This window comes from Mycosarcoma maydis, chromosome 18 (assembly GCF_000328475.2).
Source record: "Mycosarcoma maydis chromosome 18, whole genome shotgun sequence".
NCBI lineage: Eukaryota > Fungi > Basidiomycota > Ustilaginomycetes > Ustilaginales > Mycosarcoma > Mycosarcoma maydis.
In genome coordinates, this window is record NC_026495.1 from 194,240 (window position 1) to 211,428 (window position 17,189).

Sequence of the window (17,189 nt, forward strand, 5' to 3'; positions counted from 1 at the left end):
GAGTGAAGAGAAGGACATGTGCTTCTCGCACAGTACACTAATGAAGCGAGAAGTTACGTTAGGACAGGGCCTTGAGATGAGTAGGGACAACCCCTTCAGTGATATTGATCGATGAGATGGTTAGAGGATGATAAGAATTAGGGCAGGATGTCCGGATCACCTATGTTCGATGATGAGCACGTCCAAGCCCTGACGCTGTAACTGTGATGATGAAAGTCATGTGATACCACCCCCAGCGAAGGAGAGATCGCAAGCACTCACGAATGTGATCATGCGGAAGCTGCAGCTGCACCACAAGCAACCTAATCGTGAATCGTGAATGAAACTCTACGCTTACTCGCGTCGCTTCGACCAGATTTACGCGTCGCGCTCGACCGTCTAATCTACGCGATGTTCAGACTAAACGCCAATTCGTTGTCTTCAACCCAGCCGCACATACATCCATTCGAGATAAAGTTACATCCAAGCAAGCGCAAAATGTACATGGATTTTGGATCTCCGCACATTCTTCTATCAGTGAACCTCCTCGGCCAAACAACAGCCAAGCAGATCAGAAATGAAGTCCGATGTAAAGTTTGCATTCTCGCAGCGAAACGTGTGGAACGGGCAATTGGATAACGGTGTGATCAGTGCTAAACAGAAAACGATAGGAGTGGCAAGATGTAGACAGCATAACGGGCGTTCAAGTCGGATGAGCTTCCCGTTCGCCTTCGAGAAGCGATAGCGCAGCTGCCTTGTCAAGCACCACATCACCTCTGTGGCGCCCTAAGTGAACTTGGAAAAGTATTCTACCACCACCTGTGGCCTGTACTCCTCGGAAGGCAAAGCGTCGATCTTGGGATAGTACTTTTCGCCCTTCTGCACAAAGAATCGAGGCTCCCACGTAGCTCCGCTCTCCTCCCTTTCCTTTGCGAGCGCACGCTGCTTCTCCTCGATGGAGGATTTGTTTTCGGTGGCCTTGTCGAGATTCTTCTCCTTGATTCCCTCTGTGACTTTGCTCCACAATCTACGCGACTCGTTCTCCTCTTGTTGGTCCTCGGGGATCACCTCCTTCTGAACGATGGTGGCCTTGCGTGCGTCGAAGAGCTCTTGCTGTTTGCCCGAGCTCGATTCTTTGTAATCCATTGACTCGTTCCATTTACCCGAGATCTCACCCACTGTCTTGCTTCCCTTGGTCACTTTGCCACCGATGGCGTTGTAGGTTCCCGTGAAGTAACCTTTCGTCTTGAATTCGATGTCACAGCTGAGGTCGTTAGCCTCGTTGCGAATCTTGCTCGTGTCACCGAGCTCGAGCACCATGCGTCCGAAGAGGATGCCGCGCGCATACATGTTGGGCATCGAAATCTGGTACTCGCCGTCGTCTTGACGATCAAGCAGCACCGCGCGGTTCTCGCCGCCCATTATGGTAGCGGCCGAGTTACCCAAGAATTTCGACTTGGGCTTGAGCTCGCCATAAATCAGCAAGTTATTCTCGGGCGACACGTAGTAGTAGGCGCTGATCGGTGGGTGGTGCGATACTTGCTCAGCAATGTAGTAGCCTTTCGTACCATCGTTGTAGTTGTAAGTGCAACGGAAAAACTCGCCCAGAATGGGGTTGTATGGTTTCTTGACACCCTTGGGCTTGATATGCCAACCGGAGAGGTAGTATCGTGTGATGTGGAGGAAGCGCTCCTCGGGCGAGTCAATCTTGCCCGCACCAAAGATAAGGTCGGGATGTGACATGAAGTCGGTGATTCGCTCGAGCATGGATCGAGGTTCAAGCACAAAGGTGGGTAGTGTCACCTTGGACAGGTCCATACCTATGCGGAGCTGTCCGATGAGCGACATTAGGATATTGCCAGCTTCTTCGTCGAGCTCCTCGGTGTCATCAGCAGAGGCACCCTCGGGAGGACGATCCTCCTTGGAAGGTTTGATGTGCGACTTGGCGCCAGAGACAGCGCCGCTGACATGATCGAGCAGTCCCATCGTGGCGATTTCTGGGCTCTGGACTGTACAGGGCAATTAGCGTTGGCGAGATGCTCTACGTAGACGGGGAAGGCAGCCTCGATAACAGGTGGCAATCGAGAGTACGCAGCGATGTTGCTTGCTGTCAAAATAGGCAGGCAGGCAGGCAAGCTTGAATGCTCTTGTTTGAAGTGCTTGAAAGAATGTCCGAGCAAGAGCGGAAATGCTGCTGTCGCTCTGTTTAACGAAGAGGAGGCGCAAGGGCACTCGGGTGAAGTACGACGATTGAACCTGATCGAGCTGGATCCGGGCCGTCGAGACGAGACAGAATTCGAGGCAGGATGAAGAATCGGTGTTACGCTGACTTTGCTTGCAATCACAAGTGACGATGCCAAGATGAAGCCGACAAAGTCAGGTTTGATTTGTATTAGCGCTGCCGCTGGCGTCGACGTGGGCTTGTGGGAGCTGATGTGGGCTTGATATGAGCGTTCGGATGATTCGTCAAGCGGCTGTTGTGTCGCTCTGTCTGATGGAGGCTTCGGACCGAATCAGCAGGAGGAAGTTGTTGAAAAGGGTAGCCTAGACAGTGGCAGCGTTATATGGTGATGGAGAGAGGCGAACGATGATGATGACGATGATGACGGGAATACCGCAGAAAGGGACGCACAAAAAAGGCGGAATCAGAGCCAGACCCGGGCCGTGAGGGTTGGGTGTGACAGGGGCCGAGGCGACGGATTCTTTCAAAGCGCTGAAAAGTCGCCTCATCAATCGAGAATCAACCATGCAGAGGGCAACACATTAATTGTGACTTGTCGGGCGCGAACCACGCACACACACACACGCACACATTCTCTCTCTCTCTCTCTCTCTCTCTCTCTCTCTCTCTCTCTCTCTCTCTCTCTCTTTCTCTTTCTCTTTCTTACATACACATGTCTGTCATTCGCCCGCTCACTCGCTTTGAATTCGTGATTGCAACTGGACATGAGTCTGTGCACGCGCGAAATGGCAGCGCTCGCTACTCTGGACCGATCTGCTTTTCTTTTCCCCACTTCGTGTAGCATCAGCAGGCGGCAGCTTTGCGGGATGACGATCTCTATTCAAACTTTGTTTTTGGGCAATTTTGAAAGGCGAACTGTGCCGTTGCCAGGGTATGTAAAGACATGATCCTGTACCGCCTTCTCTCTGTCTCTCTCAAAACACGACAGCGCAGAGGTGGAGTAAGCTCAGTGTGAGTGCCCAATTGCCGCCTTGAATGGAAAGAGCATGCGCCTATTTCGTTGGTTATTTTCACGGGTGGTCAAGGCGCAGCGCAGCACACAGGAGCGATGACGAAACAGCCCGCTCAAGTCGTATCGTGAATGTGAAGCAGAGGCGCGAGCAGTGCATCAAACAAGAGTCCCGAACGAGAATCGTGAATCGTGAAATTCGCTCGATCATCTTTTCACGAACACAACACACGATAATGCACTTGCTCGATGCTCAAGCAATTCGTAGTTATTCATGATTCCCTACTTCACGCATTTCTTTTTTTTCCCCGATCGAAGCTCAATGCAAGTCAATTAAAGTTATTTATAGTCTAGCCAGCACAGCTAACGTTAACGTTAAATCGTGAACCGCACTATGTCAACCCCGCTCTCAGATCACTAGACCGCCGATCAATTGCCTCCTCTGATCCGCAACATGCGAGAACTGCGACTTGTGATGCACGGTTCAATTCATTGCCCTCCTCCTTTGCTGCCCCCCCTCCAGCCAGCATTGACAATCAGACCGCAAATCAAAAGTACCGCAATCTGTCGCCATCAAGTGGATAATGAATAGATTCAGGCTGCCGTCGAGGTAGCCATAGCCAAAACTTTTGAGATTCGAGCCAATGTGTGGGCGGACAGCAATCGTGAAATGAGAGCAATGCAATGAGATGTAGAATGTGACGGAGTCGGAAACCGGGGCCAACGATGTATGTTGAGAGAGAGCACACGGCATGTTTGATGTGACAGAGAGGCGACTAGCATAGATATGTGTGTGGAACGGAGCGGATTGAGGTGAGACTTGGGAGTCAGGATTGGAAATCATGTGTACGTGCAATGGCAAGCAAAAGGTAGCAAGGGGAAAACATCGTCAAGAGACCGGCCCGAGCAGCAAGTTCAGCTCTGCGAAGTCGAGCGTTGTCCATCAGTCCTGCGAACCAGTGCATCTTAAGCGGAGCATGGAGCGGTGCAAATCAAAAATCTGATCGTTGAGCGGTTGAGACGTAACCATGGCCAAGAGGATCAAGGCGTGAAAGGATGAAAGCAAACGACACGCCGACTCTCAGACAAAAAAGTGTGTGTAGATGCGGCTCGATGGCGCCACCGCCATCTCCTCCATCTTGTACGTGTTGAGCTCCTCCTTGATGCGCTGCGCCAACAGAGGCGTGAGCCGATTACACGTCGCTTGCTCGCCGCGTCGGTCGTATACCGTGGCAGGCCAGGTCGAGTGGAAAATGAGGTCGTCAGCGAACGAGAGCTTCTTCTTGGCTTGCGTCGGCGCCGTCACCGAGCGCTGCGGCAAAAAGTCGGCCGATGGGTCCATCATCAACGACAAGGTAGGCATCGACGAATTCGAGTGGTGTCCCAACACGCCTCCTGCGTGCTGAATCGAGCCAGGTGATGCGGATCGCGGCGGCGCATCACCCGAGCGGGATCCGGGTCGAGAGGACACAGGCGAATCAGTCTTGGCACCAACGCCGTCTAGACGCTCTACACCGGCAGTGCTGCTCGAAATGGTGGTCATGGTGTTGGAGCTGTGCAAGGCTGCCGAGGCCGAAGAAGCCTGGGGCGCATCATACGAGTTGGCGCGGATGCGGCCGGCGAACGGCTTCTCAAAACCGCCGCTGAGCGAAAGATCCGGTGTAGAGACTGTCTTCTTGAGGATGCTCTTGGGGTTCTTGAACTGGGATGCACTGGCGCGCGATCTTTCGATGCCTTCACCCCAGTGGCGCAGGCTGTCAGTCTCAAACTCGTCGCCAGAGTCTTCACCGCCCAAGCCGCCAGCGGCGGGCATGTGGGGTGGCTCGAGCAACTCGCCGTCAAACGAAGCGTCAAAACCACCGTCTTCGCCATAAGGCATCGAGATTTGAGGCGGCGCAGCAGACACAAGCGGCTCAGCGTTTTGGTGGCCATCAGCAGCATCGACATAGTGCTCTGGCTCGGCATATGTGATCTCGAGCCCTGTAGGCGCATCCGAAGTGATGGAGCTGATACTACCACCGCCGCTGCTGCTGCCGAATTTTTTGCGCCAGCCGCGCTTCGACTTGAGCCTCTCCTTCTCTTTCTCGATCATCTTCTGACGATTCTCGCCCGCCTCTCGTGCTCTGGCCTCGGACTCTTGGCGTTCACGGGCGGCACGCGCCTCTGCCTCTGCTTGCGCCTGCATCTGAAGCTGATGCTGGCGCACATACGAGGCAGCGGGCGTCATGCCCGTTTCGCTGACACGAGCGCTTTCGAGCTCAACGGTGGCGTGCGTAATGGAGGCGGTGACAGGGGTGCCCTTTTTGCTCTTGGGTGGCTTCTTGGACTTTGTGTTGATAGCTGAGTCGTCCGAAGCGGAGGGGATGGTGCCAAATGAATCGCCATGGAGGCCGTCTCGACCCTCCTTGTCCTTGTTAAACATGTTGGTGAGGCCCATTAGCGAGTGGCGTCGCGCCAGCTTTCCAAGGTTGCCCACCTTGCGCAGCATGACCGAAGCGCTCGAAACGGTCGATGAGATGGAAATATTGTCGGTCGACGAGTTGAACTTGCGGTTAAAGATGCTGCGTTTGCCATCGTTGTTGGTCGAGAGAGGAGGTCTCGTGCCACGTCGCGAGGTGATCGACGCAGCCGAAGAACCAGGAAGTGCAGCACTGTTGTCAGGCGTGCGAGGAGGCGACGTGGAGCGCGTCGACCCGGTTGAGGCGTTGGTGTCTCCAGACGAATTGGGCAGAACACCGAGCTCACGACCAAAAACGCCGTTCTGAGGACGCCGAAGAGCTGCGGCGGAGGAAGAGCCATTGGCAGCATTGTCTTGGATATCGTTCATGTTGGAGAAGGACAGAGCCTTGCGAAGCTTGCTCGACAAGCCTGTTTTTTTAGATGGTTTGGGCGCATAGCCAGGCATAGGAGTGGAGCGCCCGCCATCGACACGATCGTCATCGCTGCCTCCGTAGACCGCCTCTTCGTCATCATCCTTGGCTGCTTGTCTGGACAGGGGTGATGGTTTCTTGGAGTTGGCGATGCTAGGAGGTTGGACGCGCTGGGAGGCATTAACAGATTGAACCGAGGCTGACGAGTTGGATCGCTGATGAACGGGAGCCGATGCACCAACGGCAGCACCAGCAGAGGCGGTAGCAGTTCTGGAAGAAGCTTCCGAACCGATCGACGATTGGCTGTTGGTCCGTGGTGGAGCGCCGCGCAAGTGAGAAAGCCCGGCGTGAGAGGAGCTAGTCGACGAAGGCGCGCCCTTGGAAGCTGGACCATTGGTCGCAAACCCTGGAGTGGAAGCAGAGGGGGAGACTGTACCAAAGCCACGTTTGCGATCGGCGGTCAGCATGGGCGAGGTCTCCCGCGAGGAGGACTGCGAAGCTGTGCTTGCAGTGCGAATCCGAGGGGCGGCTACGGGTTGCTGGGCAACAGCGGCTGCGTTGCTCGATGGAAAATGCTGCGTGTTGTTTGTGCCGACATCCGAGGTTCCACGTTGTGCCCTGCGATAAGGGTGGAAGCCGCCTGCAGACGAGACCGAGGATGAAACCGAGTGAGCGGACGGGGGCACGGGGCCAAACTGACCAGCAGCCAGGTGCTGACCGGGCTGACCGGGCTGACCGTTGAAGCTGCGCATCGAACTGAGCTGGGGCACGCCGGCGGCGTAGGGAACGCCAGGGAAGGGAGCAAGGACAGGGGCAGCTTGCTGTTGATCACGACGAAAAGTGTCGTTGTAGGTAACGTTTGGAGGGCGTTGAGGCGTAGATGAGGTGCGCCGACGGCTGTCGGGACCGGAACCGGGACCGACCTCGCTCGAAGGAGAGGGTTGGGCCTGCTGATGATGCTGCTGCTGCTGCTGGCCGTAGAAGTGCTGTGCTTGCAGCATTTGCTGGTACTGCATCCAAGCAAATTGGTTTTGTTGTTGCTGCTGATGATGATGTTGCTGCTGCTGTTGCGGAGTCATGTGCGGATAATAGCCGGGCGTCGACTGACCAAACGGTTGGGTCTGAAATTGACTGCCAAACATGAGTATCAGAGAGCTATGCTTCAGGCTGTCTGTGGGGTGAGGTGAGGTGGGTTGATTGGTGAGAATCCGAAGAGCGTACGATAAAACTCTTTCTCTGAGACGAAGCGAGTCGGCAAATGCTGCTGATGCTGGATAGCGAGACGACAAGGGAGCGTCTGCGAGGTCGAGATGCTGGATTCGAGCCTAGCTTAACTCGACTTGAGCAGCAGACGGAAGGCAGAGTTTACGCTACAACGAGGCTTTGCGCACGATACGCATGTGTTGCGATATATGGTAACGATGCATTCAATGCGTGCCTTTCGGTGGATCCCAAAGCAACGTGTCGCGAATCTGCTTTGCAAAAAAAAAACTTGCGCCGTCCTTTGTGCAGAGCAGCTCGATGTCGTCGAGAGCGAAGGAGGAAAAAAATTGAGAGCGTTACAAAGTCAAGTGACACGAGGTGCGGTGGTGAAGGAGGGGCAGAAGCAGATGCTGCAACGTTGCGGAGACGGAAAAGGAACCGTGTGCAGCCAAATCGTGGCCAGCTGTATGCAAAGAGGAGATCCGAGCAAAGAGAGTGGTAGGCCAGAAGAGTGGTAGAGGAGCGAGCGTGCGGCAGAGATGATGGTCGAAGTAAATGGAAAGGTGCGGTCTAGGTGCACTGACAGCCAAAAGCGATCGAAATGCTGGGCAGATAGGAGTCGGGACGAGAAGCGGAACTGCCAGTGACGGAAGTGAGAGGTGCAGGGGAGATGCGAGGGAGGAGAACAGGCGAAAGGGATACGAGTCGTGACGATGCAGCAGCGAGCTAGAGGAGGCCAGACTGGATCAGGATCGAACAAAGATGGAGGAGGATGGCGAGCGGATCGTGACTGAGCGAGAGAACAACAGCCAAGCCAGGAAGAGAACGCTTAGAAGGAACGGATGAACAGGCGCCGAAACTGACTGAGCGAAACCGTAAGGGTCAAAACCAACAAACCGAATCCCAAAATCCAAAGGTCAACCGCGAGGGCGAGGAAGAGCCAGCGCCAGAGCCAAAGCCAAAGCCGACGGGTGTTCAAGTCTCAGACCAGACCGCCGAGTTGGCAGCGAGAGAAAGTCGTGAGTGACAGTCAGTGCGTGCGTGCGTGCGTGTGCTTGCTTGCTGAGTGGGCGTAGTGGGCCGAAGCGTGTGAGGGAGCGACAAAGTGTGCTTGTGTGATTGTGTGCCTGTGTGACTGTGTGCTTTGTGCGTGTCCAAGCTCATGTGGCAAACTTGAAAGGCTTGAACTTGATCATGACTTTATTGTTTTTGCCTGCAGACAGGCGGACAGGCGGACAGGCTGGAGGCTGGAGACTGGGACAAGCCAAGCGTGAATTCAGTAAGGAAATTCGAGTCGTTTGTCGAACTTGAGCGCTTAGAGTGGGGCCAAATCACGAATCACGAATCGACGCGAAGACAGAGCGAGAAAGTGACAGAAGCAGAGTCACCACACCTGGTAGAGAGAGGAGCAGCGCGCGTCTGCCGATTGCGTAGCTCGCAAGCAGAAGCCCGGCACAGCGACAGTCAAACAGAGAACAAAGACACACACACACACACATGGAAGAGCCAGAAAAATCAGGTCGAAGGAGAAGGTGCGTGGTAGCTTGAGACTTGAATTTCATTTGCGATTCACATTGGGTCCGTGGCGGAAAAAGGTGTGCGTTTGTGTAAAGGTGCAGCCCAGTTTGCTGCACCTCCCGCACAGCCCAGCGCGACACACGATCCAGCAGCACGCTCACGCCGCCTTGCCGAAAATGCACAACGCGATTTGAAACACACACATAAGTTACACACACACCCCCTTTCTTCTTTCTATAGCATCCGTTCTCGCAACAGCGCATCCAACGACGAGTGCAAGTCTTCTGACAATCGCAAATAGACACGAGCTGCAAGGCGTAGTAGACTCTTTCTTTGGCGCTAGTCAGCTAGTCAACGGTCATCAAACTGACGTGAGAGATCGACAAGCAGACATGAGGAGCAACGGCCCTGTGTTACTCTTTATATGAATTTGCAGGCGGAGTCCAAGTTTTGATCGAATCGTGAGTCGCCTTGGAGATCAGAAATACTGTACGTTAAGTTAGAAAAAGATAGAAAGCAGATGAATTCTGGCAATCTCGTGTCCAGTTTACGGTAATCGTGAATCGCCTTCATACTCACGACTGGCAGCCTATGGAAGCGCTTCTTACCTTGCGATTCACGACTGTTTAATCACGAATCGCGAATTCACGATTCTCTCGTGTTGGTCTCCTATTTCGGACAGATAGCGCCAAAGGCGGGGCAAGGCGCAGGGGATTCGTAATTGGCGAGTTCGATTTCAACCAGACTTGTGACTACCGAGGATGAAATCGGTATCCTCTTGTCTAAGCGAGTTTCTTCACCTGCTAAGCTGCACTTTGCGGTACTGTACAGTACATTAAGTCCAGGGACTTCCGCGAGCCAGGCCAACATAAGGCAGCCAAAGTTTTTACTAACTTACTGTAAGTTATTACTACATTCAGAGTCCAGATTATATTCGTGATTTTAGACGAGCTAATTAATCCTCTCGACCTCTCTCTGACTTTCGCTCTCTCTGTGGTTGCGGGTCTCGGTGGTGTCTCGGCTGGTTGGCGATCTCAAGTACGCCTGTCTTGGCATGTTAGGGTATGTTCGATCAAACGACCACCAACAACCATGTATCCCACTTTGCAGACACAACCACAAACATACATGTATGCAAACTTTTGCACAGAGACCGACAAGAATCACGAATCACGAATGTGAGCTTCGTGCTTCCCTTGCTACAGTATGGACGATATCACGTGTCAGACCGCTACTTCCAGCCTCGCAAATATCAATAAGGAAAGCGTGAAGTCACGAGTAGAGAAAAAAAAAAAACACCCAGCATAAGTTAGTTAAAAAAAAAGGCTCACAACAGTCGTGAGTGGCTCCACAGCTCGCATAGGCGATTTTGATGAGTTTCAACACCATGACAAGACCACGGCTTGCAAGTGGCTCATGGTTGAGCATGAAAGCGATGTGAAGCGCCCTGGCCCGCTTGAACCACTAGAGCCCAGCATGGACTTGGCCATCGATCCCACTCAAGACAAGACGATGCTCCGATAGCCTTTTTTTCACCGACAACGTTTAACATACTGTATTGCGCAATGTCAAAAGTCGTACCACTCAGCGACACGCTCGAAGCTCAAGCTTTTCAGATGGACCGCAAAGATCCCCTTTGACTGAGCGCCAAATCTGAGATGAACGGGCTTGCCAACTCTTCTAGGCTCAAAATTGACAAACATGTGACCCGTTCGTGCGCGACTCGCACATCTTGGCATCTCATCTGTGCAACAGAGTCCGCAGAGAGAACAATCACCAATCGTGAATAGCTCCGCGGGACGGATTATGAACTTTTTACACGATGTGGGCAATTGCATCTCCGACGGGCGGCAAAGCTGCGGTAAGCGCTCCGTTGAGACTTGGAACTAACTTAAGTTAGCACCAACACTGTCAAGAAAAATCGCCGACACACTCTCTGACACTCACCCTGACCTTGCGTGTTACATGTTGCTGGCGGCCTGCCAGTGTGAGCTTACCATCCCACCGTGTACCGTAGCCGCACGTGTGAGAGCGAAATTGTGGTTCGGTGTTGCTCTAAAAGGTGAACTTCGAACATTCACGATTTAGGTGCGTGGGCTGGGTTTCTACGACGTCGATGCAGCGCATCGGCTGTTGGATGCCGCAACTTCGGCTCTGGCAGCAGCCCTTTGTTTCTCTGCGAGCATGCCATCCTGTAGCATGAAAACGCGTACGCGCTTGACGGTGGGCTCTTTTGAACCATGCGTTCGTTGCCTTTCGGAACACCGTAGAATCCAACAACCTTGCTTCATGTTGAGTGAAAGCGGGGAGCTGTCAAGTCAGCGGCTGAAATCTCTCTAAGCGAATCACGAATGCCCATCGTGAATCGCCTGCGACCGCCCTCCCCTAATCTTTCACTTGCATCCGAGTCTTTCACCAGCTCACGGTTAGCTTATCTCGGACTGTCGAAGCGAGAGTGGCCTCAGAAGCAAATCCTAACCGCAAGTCGCCGTGGTGAAAACGGATGAAGAGAGGAAAGATCTCGTGATTTCTATTCAAGATCACAGGTCACTCGTCTCCGTGTCTGTCATCCGTTCTCATCGGCGCCACCCCAAGTTCAGTGTATCGAAGCTTCTGGTAAGACAATCAGAATGTGAAGACGGCGAGTGATGCAGCCACATGTCTGTTGGCCGCGCCGCTTATCAAGCTCTCGCAGGTAAACAACATGTGGCTTTTTGGTCCTCAATTTCAGATGTAATTTTTTTCTTGCTCGTCATTGTATCGCATCCACGCTTCCACCCATCATTCGTGATTTGAACCACGAGTCTGAACTCACTCAACGCTGTCTGTCCACATACACATGCAACTGTCATCATCATCATCGATCCAAGACATTCTGCATTCGTGATTGATTGAACTGAAGCAATAGAATAGCTAAATCAGAGCTTCCCTTGTTTCTTTTGAGACGAAACACGACTCCTTCACTTTGCGCCATCCTCATCAGCACGCTTAGCAGGAGCGTCGATCGGATCTTCGTGAATCTGACCCTCCTCTTCCTCGCGTTCGTCTTCATCGTTGTTGTTTTTCTCGCAGCTGTCGGCTTTCGCCGGTTGAGCCTCGCTCGTTGCCATGGAAGTTGCAGGCGGTGCAGCCGTCGGACTTGGCTCCGAAGCTTTCGCGGCCACGACTGGGTTGGCAGTGGAGGGCGAGTCCTTCATAGCGGTCGCCGATTCCGATGGCGCCTTCGACGGCTCTCGACCATCCACATCCATTGGCTGCACGGCGCTCTCCGACTCTGCCTTGCCGTTAATCGCCTCGGGTGAAGTAGCCTGAGCAACAGCGAGCGGCGGCGTTTCGGTCCTAGTCTCTTTCGGCTGCTCCGTCCCCTCTGCGGCCGTAGCCTCGGGTTTGGCAGACACAGAAACACCGTTGAGTCTGCCGCCGCTGGTGGCATCTGCTTCGATCTCAGCTGCACTTCCACTCTTGGCTCGCTTGTACGAATCCTCTGGCTCATCGACCGCCCTTTCCTCCTCAGCATAAGGTCGCTTGCCCAGTGAGCTCTCAGCACGCTTTTCGGCACTAGAGGCTCGATCCGACGTCGCCACAGGCGAGACTGGTGCCGGTGCAGCTGTTGCCACTGAAGCCGAAGATGCAGAAGCTGCACCAGCAAGACCCATCAGAGCATCCGCAGCTCCTTCATCATAGTCCTCGTCGACCATGCGAGACGAGGGTGCGCGCGCAGCAAGCGGCTCATTGCTGCCATCCGAACTGGCCGGCGAAGCATCACGTCGAGATTGCGGCGAGCCAGGCCTCGAATCTGGCTGATCCTCCTGTGGACGCAGCGAAATTGCTGCCCCCTTCTTGCTTCCAACTCCACCTCCGACACCAGCAGCAGCAACAGGAGCACCAACACCAGTACCAAAGGGCGTAGAGGCCTTGCCGTTCTTGCCTGGGGCAGCAACGCCTCCCTTGGCAGACCAGGGCGAGCCGGCTCTCGAGCTCGTCGTCTTGCCCTTCTTACCAGCAGACGAGGGAACAGGCGAAGGAGGCGCCGGTGCAGCCTCGAGCTCGTCCTTTGCTTTGGGTCCTCGACGCGATTTGCTCGCAGATCCTCCCGCGTTGCGACCCTCTGCCCCATCGTGCAGTGAAGGAGGACCGTATTCTCCAGCACGTGTACGCTCCCAGTCAGGCGTGGGCCTGCCAAGTCCAGGCGGCGGTCCTCGAAACGGTCCGTCACGGCCATCACTGTAGCTGTCGTAACGGAGATCGCCGGCTTGATGAGGAGGAGGCGGACCACGCTCGTGTTCAAATGGAGCTGGCGGGGGGCCTCGTTCATCGTGGCGCATGCCAGGAGCAGGTGCATGAGGAGCACCAGGACCTCGCTCGTAACCACCTCTTGGACCGCCAGGGCCAGAACCTGGATGAGAATTGTTGTAGTAGTCACGTCCCTCGTCACGCCCGTAGACGGGAGGTCGTCCGAATGCCGGCGAGGGCGCATTGCTGCCTCCGTGCTGCGAGCGTGCGTAGCCCGGCTCGTTTTTCGGTGTGATGCGACCACTGGCGGGGTAGCCACGAGCAGCCTGCTCTCTCTCCCTTTCGCGTTCTCGTTCGCGCTCCCATTCCATCTCGCGTTCGCGCTCGCTCATCGGACCACCCATGGGTCGGCCGTAGTGATCCAAGGGCGGCGGAGGTCCACCAGGGCCAGCGGCTGCCAGGGGAGGCGGTCCACGGAACTCGCCACCATGACTGTGACCGTGACTTTGACCGTGACCTTGACCGTGACCTTGACCGTGACCTTGACCGTGACCTTGACCGTGACCTTGACCGTGAACGTGCGGCGGAGCACCGTGTCCGTCATGCACATCTGAGCGCAGAGGCGGTGGTGGTGAACGGCGCGGTGGCGACCCCAACCTCCTGCCGTACGGGTCCATGCGTGGCGGACCGGGCGAAGGGCCTCGCGAGTGCGAAAAGCCACCACGTCCGAGAGGCTCAGGACCACCTGGGCCTCCCACCATGGGGGCCAAAGCACCATGGGGAGGACCACGCGCTCCGCGATCGTCTGTACCAGGGGGACCTCGGAAGGGCGGAGGTGAATGAGACGAACCAAGATGGCCAGGTCCGGGCAAGTCGCGGTCGGACAGGTCTCCGCGTCCTCCCCCGTTGCCAGCAAGCTGAGGGCCGACAAGCGGCGGTGGGTACGAAGGACCAGGTCCGCCGCCAATCTGGGTAGGGGGGCCAGGAGCCATGCCGTTGTTGTTGGCATAGGCGGTGGGGTGAACATCCTGAGGCACAGGTGCTTCCGGCAGCTCGCCCCCCTTGGCTTCGGCGTTGCGAAGAAGCTGTAAGCGTTGCTGGATCTGCGGGTTGTCAGGATCGAGGTCGGCGGCCCGCTCGTAGGCGTGGATGGCGTCGCTAATCTGATTGTTGCACGCCTCGTACAAGCTGCCGAGGTCGAACCAGACCTCCGAGATGTACGGGTTCAGACGGATGGCGCGCGAGTAGGCGTCGAGTGCGTCGCGGTATTGATTGATTTGGTAATAGAGAACACCGATTGAGCACCAGAAGGTCGGGTTTTTTCCATCGCGGTAGACGGCTTGTTGGTAAGCCTCATAGGCCTTGTTGTAGTTTTGACCAGCCATGTAAGCACGTCCTAGCAGATACCAACTCTGTGCGTCGTTGGGATCGGACTCGAGACTCTTTGTGAGGAACTGGATGGCACGCTCCTGGTTGTTGAAGCCGGCGTTGGAGAGGTGATAGAGCCAACCGAGCTGCTGCAGCACTTTGGCGTGATTGGGATTTTCAGCGAGAACGCGCTCGTAAGCTTCCTTTGCGGCATTGAATTCCTTCTGCTGCTCGTACACGTGGCCGATCTGGAACCAAATGTCGATCTCGGTGAGTGGGCGCGGCGGGTTGTCGAGAATATAGCGGAAGCACTCGAGACTGGCGGGAAACTTGTTCTGCTGCTTGTAGATGATGCCGAGACGGAAGTAGATCTCGTTTGCCTTTTCGTAGTTAGGATCCATTCGGACAACGCTGGCAAAAGCCTCCTCTGCATGCTCGAGGCTGCCGTAGCGATCGTAGAGGATGCCGATGCCGTACCACAGCTTGGGCTCTTTGGGATTGGGAAGGTGGTAGAGTGCTTGCTGATATGCGGTGTAGGCGCGCTGCAGGTCATCCATCATCAAATAACAGTGACCCATGGAGCCCCAGGTATCACCATTCTCGGGGACAATGTTGAGCACACGCTGAAAGTAGTCGACGGCCTTTTCGAAGTTGTCGAGGGTGCGATGGACGCCGGCGATGGCGCTGAGAGCGGGTACCGAGTACGGATTGTGTCGAAGAGCAGCCTCATATGCCGAAAGCGCGCGGTCGTAGTCCTCCATGGTCTCTGCCGCCGAACCGATCGAGACCCATGCGGCCTCGTTGGCAAGCGAGAGTTTCTGCACTGCGGGAGACGTTGAAGCAGGGGGCCCAGCAGGGGGAGGACCAGCCGGGCCGCCTGCAGCCTCCATGATACGGCTCTGAGCAGACGAAGAGCGCGGGATATGTGGCGGTGGCGGCGGGGGTGGACCGCCGGCGCCGCCTGGTCCATCGGCCATGACCATACGAGGAGGTGGTCCACCATGTGTCGATGGCGGAGGACCGTTGATACCGTTCATAGCGTGGGGAGGCAGACCGGGTGGCGGCGGCATGGATTGCGCATAAGAGGAGTGAGGGTGATGCATGGGGCCATTTCCGGGACCAGGAGGCATGCCGGGACCGCCTTGAGGAGGAGGGCCACCAGCAGCGTGGTGGAGGTCCCTTCCACCTGCATGAGGATGGTGCGAAGGGTGAGCGCTGTGTCGAGCTGAAGGCGGCATGTCAAGACGATATTGAGCAGAGTCGGACTGTGCTAAGCTGAGGCTTGCTGAGTAGCCAGTATACAAACCACCAAACCGGTTTGGGTTTGGGTACTTGGAAAGCGGCCTATACACCAGGAAGCGTCGAGGGGTCTGATGGCACTAGATGGATGCTGACCGAGTCGAATGGACGTCCAACTTGGTGTCTGCTGGGAGCCGAGATGGTCCAACGCGTAAAAAAAATTTCAAACAGGACGCTGCTCTCGTAGTGTCAGATGAACTGTTACGATGCCGAGCTGCGTGCCAAAGCCTGACCCGACGATGCGCAAGGAAAACGTTTGCACAGCAGAGCGTAGAACGGCGATGTGAACCAGCGAAGCGAAACCGTTGGCAAGAGGACTGTGCCGCTGAACAGAAGCTGGCCTGTCCCGATTGCGAGAATCAAGGCAAGCGAGTGGGCACGAAGAAGACGATTGTGGTGGCAGGTGTGGATGGATGTAGAAGTGACGATGGAGAGACGCAAGCAAGCGACGATAACCTAGCGTAGCGGAAGGGAGGCGGTACAGCACAATCCACGATTTGCTGCTCGGCTCGTTCACTTTGCTTCCTTGGCTTTTGCGCTGCTGCAGCACAGACGAAATTAAATTAAACAGCATATTCGTGATTCACATTTAGCGTTAGCGCGCCGCGTCGTGAATTCAAAGCCAAATCCAAAATCACAGAGATCACAGAAATGGTGAATCACCACGCACGAATCAAGCGTGAAGGAATCGTGAACACGATTCACGAATCACGAATCTGGCTTCTGCAAATTAAGGCGTGGTCATTCCCGATTCCTAGAATTCTACTGTACAGTCGTCCGTGAGTAGTTTAAATAATTTAAATAAATTGGTTCCTAACGCTCACGGCACCTACTCGACCACTCAACGTTCGTCCTTTCTAATTTTCCGCTAAGACCTTCACGATTCTGTGATTCGTGATTGTCGTGTGTGCTTGGTCACGGGTGCGTGGTGTTCGAGTTTGGCTGTCAGATCTTCTCAAAGTGCACCTGTTCTTAAAGAAAAATTCTCATGTCATGCTGTCTCGTAGTTGCTTTGGGTACAGACGGGAATGAGAGGGCAGCATGGCTCAGACGCAAGCTTGTCTTTAAAGTATTCACGATTCATCGGACATCCATCCAGTCGGATCTAATATTAATTTGTAGTGATTGTATGTAACTTAATGGGAACAGTCGAGTATGATCTCGCAAACGTCGGGGACACACTAACATGGCATGCCACCCTCCGTGCTCGCGCCCCGGAAAGTCGGACTCAAACGAGGTCGAGGCACTGCCATGTATCAAAAGACTGCTGCAAGGCAACCATACCATAGTCTTTACGAACGGTCGAAAAACAGAAATGGGCGGTGCATTGAACTGTTCCTGGACATTGTCCGCTATGCGCTGATGCAAGTTGCTCGGAATCACACTCTGTGACTGCCAAACCAAAGTGTTGCACTCGAGGCGTAGAAAAAGCGAGCATGTCGAGACAATATGACCTCTGGCTGTCGCAGACAGCTATCCGTAATGTCAAGCAAGTTTGTTGCACCCTTGATTCTAAAATACACAAATG

General features: G+C 54.8%; 3 protein-coding genes across 3 annotated transcripts; all 3 read right to left on the reverse strand.

Moving 5' to 3' along the window:
* Positions 1-765: 765 nt before the first annotated feature.
* UMAG_05498 (uncharacterized protein) lies at positions 766-1,965 on the reverse strand (the record flags this gene model as incomplete). Its single annotated transcript, XM_011393522.1, has 1 exon — positions 766-1,965. One exon carries the CDS (start codon positions 1,963-1,965, stop codon positions 766-768), a length of 1,200 nt encoding a protein of 399 aa, XP_011391824.1.
* Positions 1,966-4,251: 2,286 nt separating this feature from the next.
* On the reverse strand, positions 4,252-7,182 carry UMAG_05499 (uncharacterized protein; the record flags this gene model as incomplete). The annotated part of the gene is made up of 1 exon (XM_011393523.1): positions 4,252-7,182. One exon carries the CDS (start codon positions 7,180-7,182, stop codon positions 4,252-4,254), a length of 2,931 nt encoding a protein of 976 aa, XP_011391825.1.
* A 4,539-nt stretch (positions 7,183-11,721) lies between these two features.
* Positions 11,722-15,600, reverse strand: UMAG_05501 (TPR-containing protein Mql1; the record flags this gene model as incomplete). The annotated part of the gene is made up of 1 exon (XM_011393524.1): positions 11,722-15,600. One exon carries the CDS (start codon positions 15,598-15,600, stop codon positions 11,722-11,724), a length of 3,879 nt encoding a protein of 1,292 aa, XP_011391826.1.
* Positions 15,601-17,189: the final 1,589 nt, after the last annotated feature.